Here is an 11,610-nt window from a genome sequence, read left to right as displayed (position 1 = left end):
AAGGAGAACTCATGTGGTGGGGGAGGGGGTCCCAGCAGGGTTTTCCCAGTGTTCTTCCTTTTCTATCTACTCTGACACTAATGTTTTATAGGATAGTTCATTGTACGTCTTTTTCACCACGTTCGATGTACCTTAATTATCTCCAATCCACATTTTTCTTAGAACTCCCTCTTTACCTAGCATACGATTAAGAATTTGATAAAGGGTTTCTTTTTTTCATTGCTAAACAAATGACTCTAGGTCACTAGTTCTGGTTCTGTGAATAAAGGCCTCTGTGCAAGGTAGTTTAGGGCAACTCACTGCGAAAAAAAACAAAAAACAAACTATGTTACAGTAACTGAATAGTTTATAAAAGGAAATCAGACCTCAAGGTCCATGTTTTCTTCAAAAGACCCTTCTTCCCCACCTCAACAATATTCTAATATTTGTGAACGTAAATTATCCTATTGTGCTCATTTCATGATGAAATCCCAGCAATATAAACAATTACACACATTCAATTAAGCACATTAATGCAGAACCAACAGGCCAATCTTGTGTTTCTCCTGTCCTCCTGGGATGCTCACCCCAGAGCTGGGTGTGGTGTTAGTGGATGGGAAATAAGATCGAGATAAAGAAATGCCTCCTTTTCTTTCCTCAACATTGTGATTCCTCAAACAAATATGCTCTCTTCACCACAGGAAAAGCAATGGTTACAATAAACATTCTTTAGAAACAGGAGGGCAGAGATCAGATGAAAGCTAAGGCTGCTTCCAACTGACAGACCAAATGGTCATTTGTTTCTCTCCCAACTCCCAGAAAAACAAGGTGGAAATAGCTTAGCCAGGGTGGTGGTGGAGGCTTTCAAGTCTGGGGTTTAAGGAAGAGTCAACAAGTCTGCCTTCACTGAGTTTTTAAATACAATGTGTTCATTAACAGTAGCCAGTCCCACAGAGGAAATCAAGTAGCAAACCTGAAGATGCCTGTTCTGGGATGAGTCTAGACTCTTGTCTCCCTATATTTCATCCATGCTGTGCAAAGCTCTAGCATCTCTCCACATGTCACATGACCCGAACTCTCAGTCAACACATTATTGGGATTTTATTCAAAAGTTCACAAGACATCACTTAAGAGCTGCTTTTCCCACTGTCCTTTTAGACCACACCATCCACAGTGTCTGTGAGGTTCTCTCTCTTCTCTGTTGGGTCCTCACCTCCCACGGGCACCTTCTGGTCCTCACTGCTGCTCTGTCTGTATCCAGCAAAGCACTCAGCAGTTTGGTACAAGAAGACCTAACTCATCATTCAAAAATGCATGTACAAACAACAAGAACAAAAAAGGTTCAAATATTTACTTTACAATTGTTTTATTCAAAGCAAATGAAAAAACCTAGTATATTTTTCCTTTACAAATGGGGATTAAAAAAAAAGTTTTATCATTAGTTTTGAGGGTACTTATCTTACCTTCAACATAAATGATTTATATATTAAATTTGTTTTCTGATAGCCAAGTACATTTTAATCTTTTTTAGGTAGCTATGAGACGATTTCATATCCGAGAGCCAATGTCATTTTTCTGAAATTGAGGATAAAAGATTCTTGTGCCCAATGTAGAATACACTTGCTCCAAATGGTAGACAGTCCTTTTGCTCTTGGCCAAGTGTCAGGTTTTGATATCTGGTTGTGTGAAAAGACGTGTTTTGCTTTCTTCAGAGAATAGGAGTCTTAATTCTTTAGATTTATTTTTGTTTCAAAGATGCATCTGAAATGGGTTTGTCACGCTTTAGAGTGTAAACCTTGCGATGACTGGGCCTGTGCAGTCCAGCTTTTAGACGATACTGTCACACAAAAAAGATGATAATCGGCAACCGCACTGTCTTTAGGCCAATGACCTCAGTACGCTCATCTGCGGCCCTTCTGATGAAGAACACAAGACTCTGATTTTATTGAACCAACAAATAAAGAAGTCTATGTACACGACAGTTGGGAGGAAGTGGTCACAAGAATATCACATAAAAATAAATACTTTACACACTTTTCTTCCACGTCTAAAAGTGTTAAAATTCTAACCGGAGAAGATTAGAAGGTAATTAGCCAAATTCAATTATTTATAAAAAATATAAAAACACACAAACCAAATGATGCAAAAAATCTTTTTAATCTAAAAACTCATTGCTCAGGGCTAATTAAGAGCCAAGCCCTGCCAATGCTTATCAGTTTATTTGACCAAAAAGAGCTAGTCAGCATTTTCTTCCAAGTAAGATAGTATATAATAGATTTTGATAAACCTTTCTAAGTGAGGACATGATACTGCAGGCAGTTCAAGGAAAAATAGCATTAACTTTTTCTTTGGTGTAACCAAAAGTTAGCAAATGTTGACATTTCAAGTGATAAGAAATTACCAAATGGAAGTTTAAACTCTGGTGTAAAAAAAAAAAAAAAAGAAAACAGTTGTAAAAGGAAAGGCTCCACCCACAGTTCTGTAGTGCAAGTTTTAAAGTTTAATTCTGAAAAATAATTTTATTGAATAAGCAGGAACCAAATTCCAGCAGTGTATCACTTATTCCTCTCCCTTACTCTCATCTCCATTACCCTCTCTGCATGGGCCCCTGTCATTCCTGTTCTCCAAGGAGGTCTCAGCTGCTACTCAGGGAGGCAAGGCATTTGAAAATGACCCACATTTCTTCCAACCAGGCTAGGAGTGGTGTCTCCGCTGCACAGCAGCAGACCCTGAGTTACAGCATTGCCATGTCCACACGTCTGTCGTTTTTACAAAAAAGGAAGTACCTGAACCAATTAGTCGCTTAGCCCTTTTCCAACTTTCGGGGGTAACCACAACCCGCTCGCCTGGAAAGCCCATACCCCCATGTGCTCAGAACCAGCAAACCTACCCCCTCTTTCCTAGAAGTAATGGTCCTCTCCCTGGAACTAATTTCCATAAACATGATACTTTTAAAGCAATTACCACCTAGCCCAGAAGGCTCCATTCCTCTACCTAGCTTAACAGCTCTCTCCTATTTCTGTACATGCTGGTGGTGGTGGTGGTGGTGTGTGTGTGTGTGTTTAATGTAAAAAGTGTTCTGAATGCACACACACATGCACATCCCTCCACACACACCCAGCATTTAGCAAAAAAAAAAAAAAAAATCTTCCCCAGGAAGCACTTTCAGAAGTTAAGCTTCTACTTGCGTTTAAACCACAGGGCAAGTGCCACGTGAGTCCTCAATAGCCCTTCCCCTCCGCGGCGAGGCTGGCGGTGCCCGGGCCCACAGCACAGATGCTGAGCGGGATCACGGGACAAGGCAGGGCAGGGGACCTGTCAGGCTTCCTAGAGCCATGTGCTGCACATCTCCCCACATCACCTGGGAGCTTCTCGCCCCTAACTCTTATCCCCGGCGAGACCGCCTCGCTGTTCTGAAGGGCCCCTGCCCTCTGCGCTGGGCAGCCCCACTGCCGGACCAGGAGCCTGGGCCTCCAGCGGGGCAGCGGGTCCCCCGGCACAGAGCAGGCTGCCCTCATCCACACCACCCCCTGCCAGTTCATCCAGCGAACATCCCCTTGTAGCACCCGGGGCCCGAAGAGCCGTGCTGTCTATGGGCTCCGTGGCTTCCCCTTCGCCCTCTGAGATGACGGTCATGGGGCTGCTCTGGATCCGGTTCCGCACGCTGTACCTGCTGCTGGCGGCAGAAGGCGGCGTTCGACTGCGGCCGTACCTGGGGCCGGAGAAGGACAGACTCCGAGGCATCAAGCCTTCGGTCTTGGCCCACTCCTCCTGCGCCCTCCTGTTCTTGCTCGGGGAGCAGTTTGACGGGCTCTCGGGCGTGTCTGGCGATGGCTCCGACCTTGACCTCTGGAATCTAGGGTCTGTGTTTTTGAGCATCTCTGCTGCTGACATGCGGGCGCTGGTATCCGAGCGGCTCCCCTTTTTCAGCAGCAGAGCTTTGAAGTTGTCACTGCTGGTGCTGCTCTTCCGGACGCTTCTCTGAATGGACCCCACTTGCTTCTGGGAGGCCAGGCTGGGGGCGGCACCAGTAGGTGTCACTGGTGGGGAGGGAGAATGGTTTCGGGAGTGATCATCCTCTGAATCTTTACGGCCAAGGACTTTCCTCTTAGACCTGAGATTTAATAACATTAAGATGAAGGTTAACTCCCGGTGGGCCACTGGATGTGGGCCACACACCACCCTGCTTCTCTTACTGATATTCAGGCCACCATCTATTATTTTCACTATGGAAAGTTCCAAACACCCAGGCAAAAAGAATAGTTCATTGTATTACTATGTGTGTCCATGACCCAGTTATGATAATTATTAACTTATGGTCACTGTGATTTCATTTCCACACTCACTGGATTATTTTGAAATAAATCGCAAACATCATATTATCTTACTTTGGATAGGATCATTTCCAAAGTTTTTCATAATTGCCATTTCTTATTTAACTCTTTTACATGAGACTGATATTGGGGTTGACCTTCCTTTCTTTCTGCTCTTCCATTTCTTGTTTGATGCTGGCATCTGAATGGCCTAGTAGATAAGCCAACTCCTAGAATATCCCACACACTGAGACAGGCTCCCCACCTCAGATTCTAGGACAACACTAACTTTACATTCTCAGTCATTCTAGAGTTTGACATAAAACCAGTTTTCCTTAGCTCTTACTGGACCATATGTCAACTCCTAGAAATCCAACTTTCCAGAAAACAGGAATGAACCTTCCACACTAGATCCTATTTCCTGACTGACATCCTCTCACTGATCCAGAGAATGTGAAGAATGGGGTAGAGAGTCAAAGAGGAGGGGCCTTCAGGGAGAGTAAAATTGTCCGGGGATAGTTCTTGTCCTGTCTCTAAGACCCTCCCTGCTCAATGTGTTTTCTGCCGAGAGTGAATTACAGGAAATGAAGCAGATGATCCAAGTGGCCCTTGCTGGTGTCTTCATAACCACCACTCAGTGTGGGATGAATCACTCAGCTAAGTACAGGTTGAGCTTGCTTTAAGAAAACAGTGTATTTTAAAAATATGTGGTTATACCTCTTCTGCTATAAAATCCTAGAACATGCAATGGACAAAGGTTGAAAGAATACTATCTGAAATAGATTAAGAGTTGAATCTGAGTAACTTTTAACTATGTAATCCTGGACCAGTAATTCATCTATTTATAAGTTTTTCGTACTTGTAAAATGCGGGTGATGATACCAGCCTCACAGGTTTGTGAGGATTCAGTGAGATAAAGGATCTCTGGAGTCATATAGACCTGGCTTTACCCACTGTGAAAGCTTCCTTGCTTTGTGACCTGGGGCAAGTTTCTGATCCTGTTTCCTATCTGGAAAAGGGGGAATAACAATAGATAGCTCATAGCTTATCAGTCGCGATAAATGCAGTTACAGCCTTAAAGTGTCAGGCATAGAGTAGGTGCCTAACAAACCTTTCAGTGTCATTTAGGGAAATGTAATTCTCCCTTCCTGCTATCAGCTCAGGCTTCAGTGATGTTTTCACATGTCCTGCATGGCCAGGCATAGGGGAGGATAGGCCTGTGATGGCTGCCCTGGGCTAGGGGCTTCCAGGATCCTCTCTGTGCTTCTGGCCAACAAGAAGCTACCAAAATGAAAGATCAGAAGTGGTAAAAATCCAATTAAGAGGCTGAATGGGGTGACCAGAGGTGACTTCATGCCAGCTCCTTTGGGATGGCACTAACTGGCCTATGAAACTTAGGTTCCATGGTCCTCTCCACGGTCAACAAGAGCAGTACTTTAAAGTAAGTTACTGACCCACTGACAAAACCCATGGAAACAATAACATCCCAGGATTTCAGAACTCGAAAACAATTAGATGGATTGGTTCAGCCAGAAAAAGTAATCAATGTCCAGAGGGTGAAGTCACACAGCTTAATACAAGAAGTAGAATTTGATGGACTATCTTTCCACAAAGAGCACGTGACCTCACAATTTATTCTGGTTTCTTCCCAAAGACATCTCTGCTCATCTGATTCTTGCAGGTATTGGTTTTAGGATAATTTTTTTGTTGGGCTTTTAAATGGAGAGGGTGTTCTGAGATCCATCTAATAAGCCATAGCTATGTTTGATTAAATCTACAATTAAAGGCCTTTTAATTGTAGATTCAGAATGAAGAGAAGATGGGAATTTATAAAAGTATCATTGTTTCTTAAGAGCAACTGCCCCCGAAAATGACAATTAAATCTAAATATAGGAATTCTTGGCATATTATGTATGCTATGTATGTATGTGTGTATATACACACACACACACACACACACACTGTGTGTGTATTTCTAAGGAAGATGGCTATTTAAAACATGCTTAAACAGTTAACACTGGCTTAAAAACTAATTACTTCGATAAATATAAAAACTTCACACTTCAAGTGGTGGTGTTCTACATTTTCCATCTGGCTTTAAATCTGAAGTGAATTAATTTGCATTACAAAATTTGAAAGCTGTGTTTCAATTTAAATATTCTTTATTTTAAATTATTAGCTTAGCTACTGAAGGATATAAAATAAAGCCCTAAAACTCAAAGACTTTAGATGGCTTCCTATTATGTGTGCTAACATATTATCTATCTATCTACTAAAAATTAGCCTGTACCCTTGCTTTCACTCTGCACACCACACCCTGTTCGGTCTTTCCTTCTATCATGTGTACACGGAACACCACAGACTGGCCACCTTCTGCATCTGCAGTGGATGTAACTCCCCAGTAGGAGAAACCACAATTGTTTTTAGTGCCTTAAGAGGGTTGCCAAAATAAAATGTAGAAGATATTTTTCACATATTTTTAGGAAAAGTATGTAGTAATTTGGTCCCACAACAGTTGGGTTTGTCCCTGAGACTAAGTATTTAGTACACAGAGCAACCAGCAACACATCCTCTCAGTGGATGCTATTTTAAACATATATATGTCTGCATATTTGGCAACCCAGTGCATCCCATACCAAATGGAAGATGTCAGGCCTTGGAAGAATTTCCTAACAGTTAAATTCCAATTGGTTCCATTTAATTCAGAAAACATTCATGGGGAGCTTATTAGATGTCCAGCATGCTTCTGGTTAGAAACATCTGTGTAAATCTCTACAAATGTCATTGAAGTTGGTTTCAAAGGATGTGGAATTTTTCATTTCCCCTGTTTGCAGGAATAATTTGATAACTAGCTACTTTTTAAAATTTCTAATGACAAGAGACCAGTCAGACAATGTGACAGAGGCAGTGTTTAGGGTCTATCAGGACATTATACCAACACTGGAACCAAAAGTAAAGAACACAATTCTTGATTCATCAGCTTGGCTGTTTGGCCCCCCACCCCCATGCCCCGGGCCAAGTTAGATGTTCACACCGTGCACGAGGACTCTCAGGTAGGGACGGCACATCCTATGCTTTCCACCTCGTGTGATCACAGCCACTTCAGTTAGAGTCCACGAACCGGGAAAACACTCCTGACACAGGTTACTCACACAGAGAATCAAATGATTTTACAGATGTTTAGTTTCAGGAGGAAGAAAGGGGACCTTGGTTCAGAGAGATATAAGGCCTTGGCAGCACAGGGGCATTCATAAGTGTTATCTGAAAATACTGTGGTAAAGAATTCTAGGAGAAAGCAAAGGTTTTATACAGCATACAGTTTAAAGTACTTATACAAATACAATCTTATTAATTTTTACGATGACACTGTTGTGAGAGAATTCAACTGCTTATAGCCAGAAAAATTAGGCAACAAATAAAACTATAGTGCTAAACCACTCTTTAAGGTGATCGCATGTAAAAAGCACAACAGTTCAGGCAGTTACTCTGAAAAATTTACTCCACATTTTTAAAAAACCCAATAATTTCTGATGCCAGCAGATGGCACCAGCAGTATACAATAATAAATTTAAATTCCTTTTGCTCCTGCTTAAAAAAGATGTATTCTTTTATTGAAACATTTCAGTAGCCAAAGAAGTTACACTATAAAAATCTAGTTTTTCTGTAAAATGAAAATAATAAAAGCAATAAAACAAACCACTTAGGAAAGAAGTCCTGTAGAGCTAGTCTGTGCATGTTAAGTCCACAGAACACAGCATCCCTCATCCTAGACCGGATCACTGGCTACTCTAACCCAACTCTTGTAAACATTCGGTCAAATATAGTGACAAGAGGAAAGCCAACCAAATATCATCACACTGACACTGTCCCCCACATCTTCATAAAAATCAGTGGAACAAAGTAAAACAGAAATTGGAGTTAAGGGAAATAAAAATATAGAAACAAACTAAAAAATCAACAGTCAAGTTAATGAAGTCCAGTTAGGTGAGAGTAAGAACCTCAAGAAAGAAAAACACACTGAGAACCGATTTGGAAAAGGAGACTTATAAAGTAGATTCAAAAAAGAGGAAGGAGTTTTGGATACCTGTGAATAGCTGCAAAAAGGTCTTCTGTGGTCCTGGGTCTACTGGGGGTCATCACCTCATCACCCCCGTCGTCCTTAGGGAAGTCACAGGTCTCTGAAGAAGAAGTGGCTGTCTCAGCCTCCGGCACCCCAGCTATGGAGAAGCAAGCAGGCAGACACAAGATGCATGAATGACTTGAATTTCAGTCTTTAGCCAAGCTCCCAAATATGCTTCTCTGCCATTCCTGACAACGTGAGAATCCCAGGGAGAGGCAGCAGGGTCTGTTGTCTGATTTATCACAAAGATGGGGAAATGACACAAGCATGACAGTCAAAGCTCAGGCTTTTCTGTTAAAAGTCTAGATAAAACGGAATTTCTCTCTTAAATTTTGCTGTAACATTTATTTGCCGCTCTCTGGGGCGGATTACTCAGTTATTTAATACTCAATCTGCTGCCCATCACCCCACCCCTTCTATTTTCTGCCCTTCTATGAGCTCTACCCTTAGATCTGGATATTAAAAAAAAAAAATCATAGAAATGCCAAGTTGGTAACCTAAGCGCGAGGCGGCACAGGGAGCCCATATGCAGCCGGCTAGAACCTGAGCATGCACCAGCCCTACTCGCCTCAGCTGCGAACGGTCCAGGGGAATAAGAGAAAACCGGACTCACGCCCTGGGTCCTGCGGAGGCAGGCAGTGCTCCACACCGTTCCTGGCACCCGGCTCCTCCGCAGGGGCTGGCACCATGGGGACATTGGCTTCCACTCTGCCCGGGGACTCGGATCCTGCAGCTCCTCCCACAAGAACCACCGAGCTGCCAGAGTCGGTGTCATCGGAACCAGCCCCTGCTGCACCCCTCTCTCGTGCCTCTCCGCTCGTGGGGCTGGGAGACGCCACGCTCACGTTCTCTGCGGGCTCCGCCGTGAAATCCCTCTGCGGAGGTGACACCACGAGGAACAGTTTGGGCTTCTTGGAAATGGGGGGCGGCTTCCTGCTGGGCGACGGGCCGAGGGGAGGGGTGGCACCCGCTCCGGCCTCCGCCTCCCCGGCCGGGCTGTGGCTCCGGAGGCCATGCTCGGCTGCACTGTCCTGGTGACCCTGAGTCGAGCTCTTGGCAGGAGTCGGGAGCGAGCTCGTCGCGGAGGCAGGCTGGCTTTCACTCTCCATTTCATGTATGCTATTTCGGGATTTCAGGAAAGCAGATGGCTTTAAATGATACTGGGAAACAACCGGAGTTCGTTTTTCCTGAGATGCGTGTTCCTGTAAGGGGGCTACCTCGGTTCCTGAGTTCTTCTTCACCGGCCTCAACTGCACCATTTGCAACGCTTCGGTGGTGATCAGGGGCATGGGGAGTCTGCTGCCCTCCTCCTTGATGGAAGGCTGTCTGCAGGCCTCCCGGGAGGGCTCTGGCTGGCCAGGTTTCTTGAAAGAAGGCCTGGCATCTTTCATCAATTTGGGGTCAAGCGGTGGGGCAGGCGGGGGCACTGAGGGGGTTAAGGCAGGTGGCGGAGGTGGCAGGGAGTCAGATGAATCCAGAAAAGGGGCGCTCAGTGCTGTAGGGGGCGGAGGAAAGCAGGCGTCGGTGGGGGCACAGAAGGGAGTGAGCACTTCTGGTGGCGGAGGGGGGAAGAGGGGAGAGCGAGGCAGAGGTGAGCCCTCGGAGAAATCTGCCAGAGGTGGCGGGGGAGGGAGGAAAGGAGACTTGTCAGCGGGACAAGGGGCTGGAGGAGAGGTGTGAGGAGCAGCCGCGAGCGGAGACACCAGCGCTGAATCCAGCTTCTTCACCGTCCCGCTTCCTTCAGTGGAAGTATTCGAGGAAAGAGACGTGGAGGAGGAGGAGACGGATACTGAAGATACAAGAGACGACTTCCTTTCTGGCACCTTGGGTTTGGGCTTTCCCTTCCCATTGGCTGGTGACATTGATTTTAAGAACACAGGCACAGGGGTGAGAGCGGTGGGCGTGTTCGACTGACTGGAATACCCACTGGATGGAGAAGTGACTCTGTGCGACTTCTCCGGTGATGTGATCTTTGGTTTGACGGCGCCACCGGGCACTGGGGGTACTGCAGCCCGGGACCCCTCCAGGAGATGGCGGCCCGGCCCACTTCCAGGTGATGCTGCGCTGCCGGCCGGACCGGCCCTGCCTGCGTTCCCCTGATCTTCCTGTACTCCCGTGTAGTCAATGTAGTAACCCCACGGGTCTGTGTACTCGGACTTGACGCTGCTCGTGTCGCTCTGTGCCGGGGTGAGCCCGCACAGGGAGTAGACGTTGGGGGCCGTGGCGGAGGTTAGGCTGCTGCCGGCGCTCACAGTGCTCTGGCTGCGGGAGCGAGGCAGCCACGGTTCTTCGAAATCACTGCAGGGGCTCTGGGAGGGCGAGCTGCCGCCCTTGCCCGGGAGGTTCAGCTGCAGCGAGTGCTGGAGAGAGGCGATCAGGCTCTCGTTCAGCACCTGCCCGTTCGACTGGACGTTCTTCTTGGGAACCCTGCGCAGAGAGTCCGTCCGAGAGGGTGGCAAGGGAGGCTTCTTGGCTTTCTTCAAAGAAATGCTTCGCGCGAGGGATTTCTCTTGGCAATTGGACCGGTCCCCTTGGTGTCTCTGAGCTCTTCCATCAAAAACATTGACCACGCTGTGCCTGGGGTTCCCAAAGCCATCATTACTATTGCACAGATCCCCAGGTCTGTGTCCAGAGTCCGGGTGCAGAGTAGGGGAGTAGCCATCGTGGTCCTCTGAATACACAGACCTGGTATCATCCTTGTTAGAGGTCTGGTCCAAACTGCAGCTGCTCGTGTTGCTTACAGGAGTGGAGTAACCAGGAGCTGCCAAATGTGGCTTCAGTGGGGATGCCCGCCCACTACCTGAGCCACCATATTCCCAGGGCTCCACGCTACCACCCTGGCCCCGGCTGCCTGAATAACTGGACTCACTCTTGTTGTCCACATCCTGGGGGTGGGCTGGGATGCTAAGGTTATTTCTACAGTTATAGGCCATGGCCTGGGACCCATTCTCCCGATTTGCTGGTGTATTTAGAGAGACTTCGGAGTCACAGAGGGACAGCAGTGTGGTTGCACTGGACGAATGATGACCATCTTTCTGCCTGGAGAGGAGGTGGTCTCTGGATCTGACCTTTGAGTATGAAGATGAGCTGGTAATTTTACTGTCCAGCTGCCCTGAGCTCTGAGCAGTGTGAATCACAATGATCTCTGAAGAGGAGGAGAGCGTGGCATTTGGACAGTAAAATTACCAGCTCATCTTC

General features: G+C 46.1%; 1 protein-coding gene across 3 annotated transcripts in view; it reads right to left on the bottom strand.

Moving 5' to 3' along the window:
- Positions 1-1,328: 1,328 nt before the first annotated feature.
- The window catches only part of NHSL1 (NHS-like 1), a 146,248-nt gene continuing 135,966 nt past the window's right edge, over positions 1,329-11,610 (bottom strand). For all 3 annotated transcript variants that reach the window (XM_010844220.1, XM_010844221.1, XM_010844222.1), the window contains 3 exons: positions 9,026-11,585; positions 8,377-8,509; positions 1,329-4,093 (listed from right to left, as the gene is read on the bottom strand). In XM_010844220.1, the coding sequence (XP_010842522.1) occupies positions 3,358-4,093; positions 8,377-8,509; positions 9,026-11,585 (3,429 nt within the window). In that variant the 3' untranslated portion in view covers positions 1,329-3,357. The remainder of the gene's footprint in view (positions 4,094-8,376; positions 8,510-9,025; positions 11,586-11,610) is intronic.

The sequence above is a fragment of the Bison bison genome, unplaced genomic scaffold, assembly GCF_000754665.1.
Source record: "Bison bison bison isolate TAMUID 2011002044 unplaced genomic scaffold, Bison_UMD1.0 scf7180017864198, whole genome shotgun sequence".
Taxonomy (NCBI): Eukaryota; Metazoa; Chordata; class Mammalia; order Artiodactyla; family Bovidae; genus Bison; species Bison bison.
The sequence above is the reverse complement of the archived record's forward strand: the minus strand, read 5'-3'. Positions and strand labels throughout refer to the sequence as shown.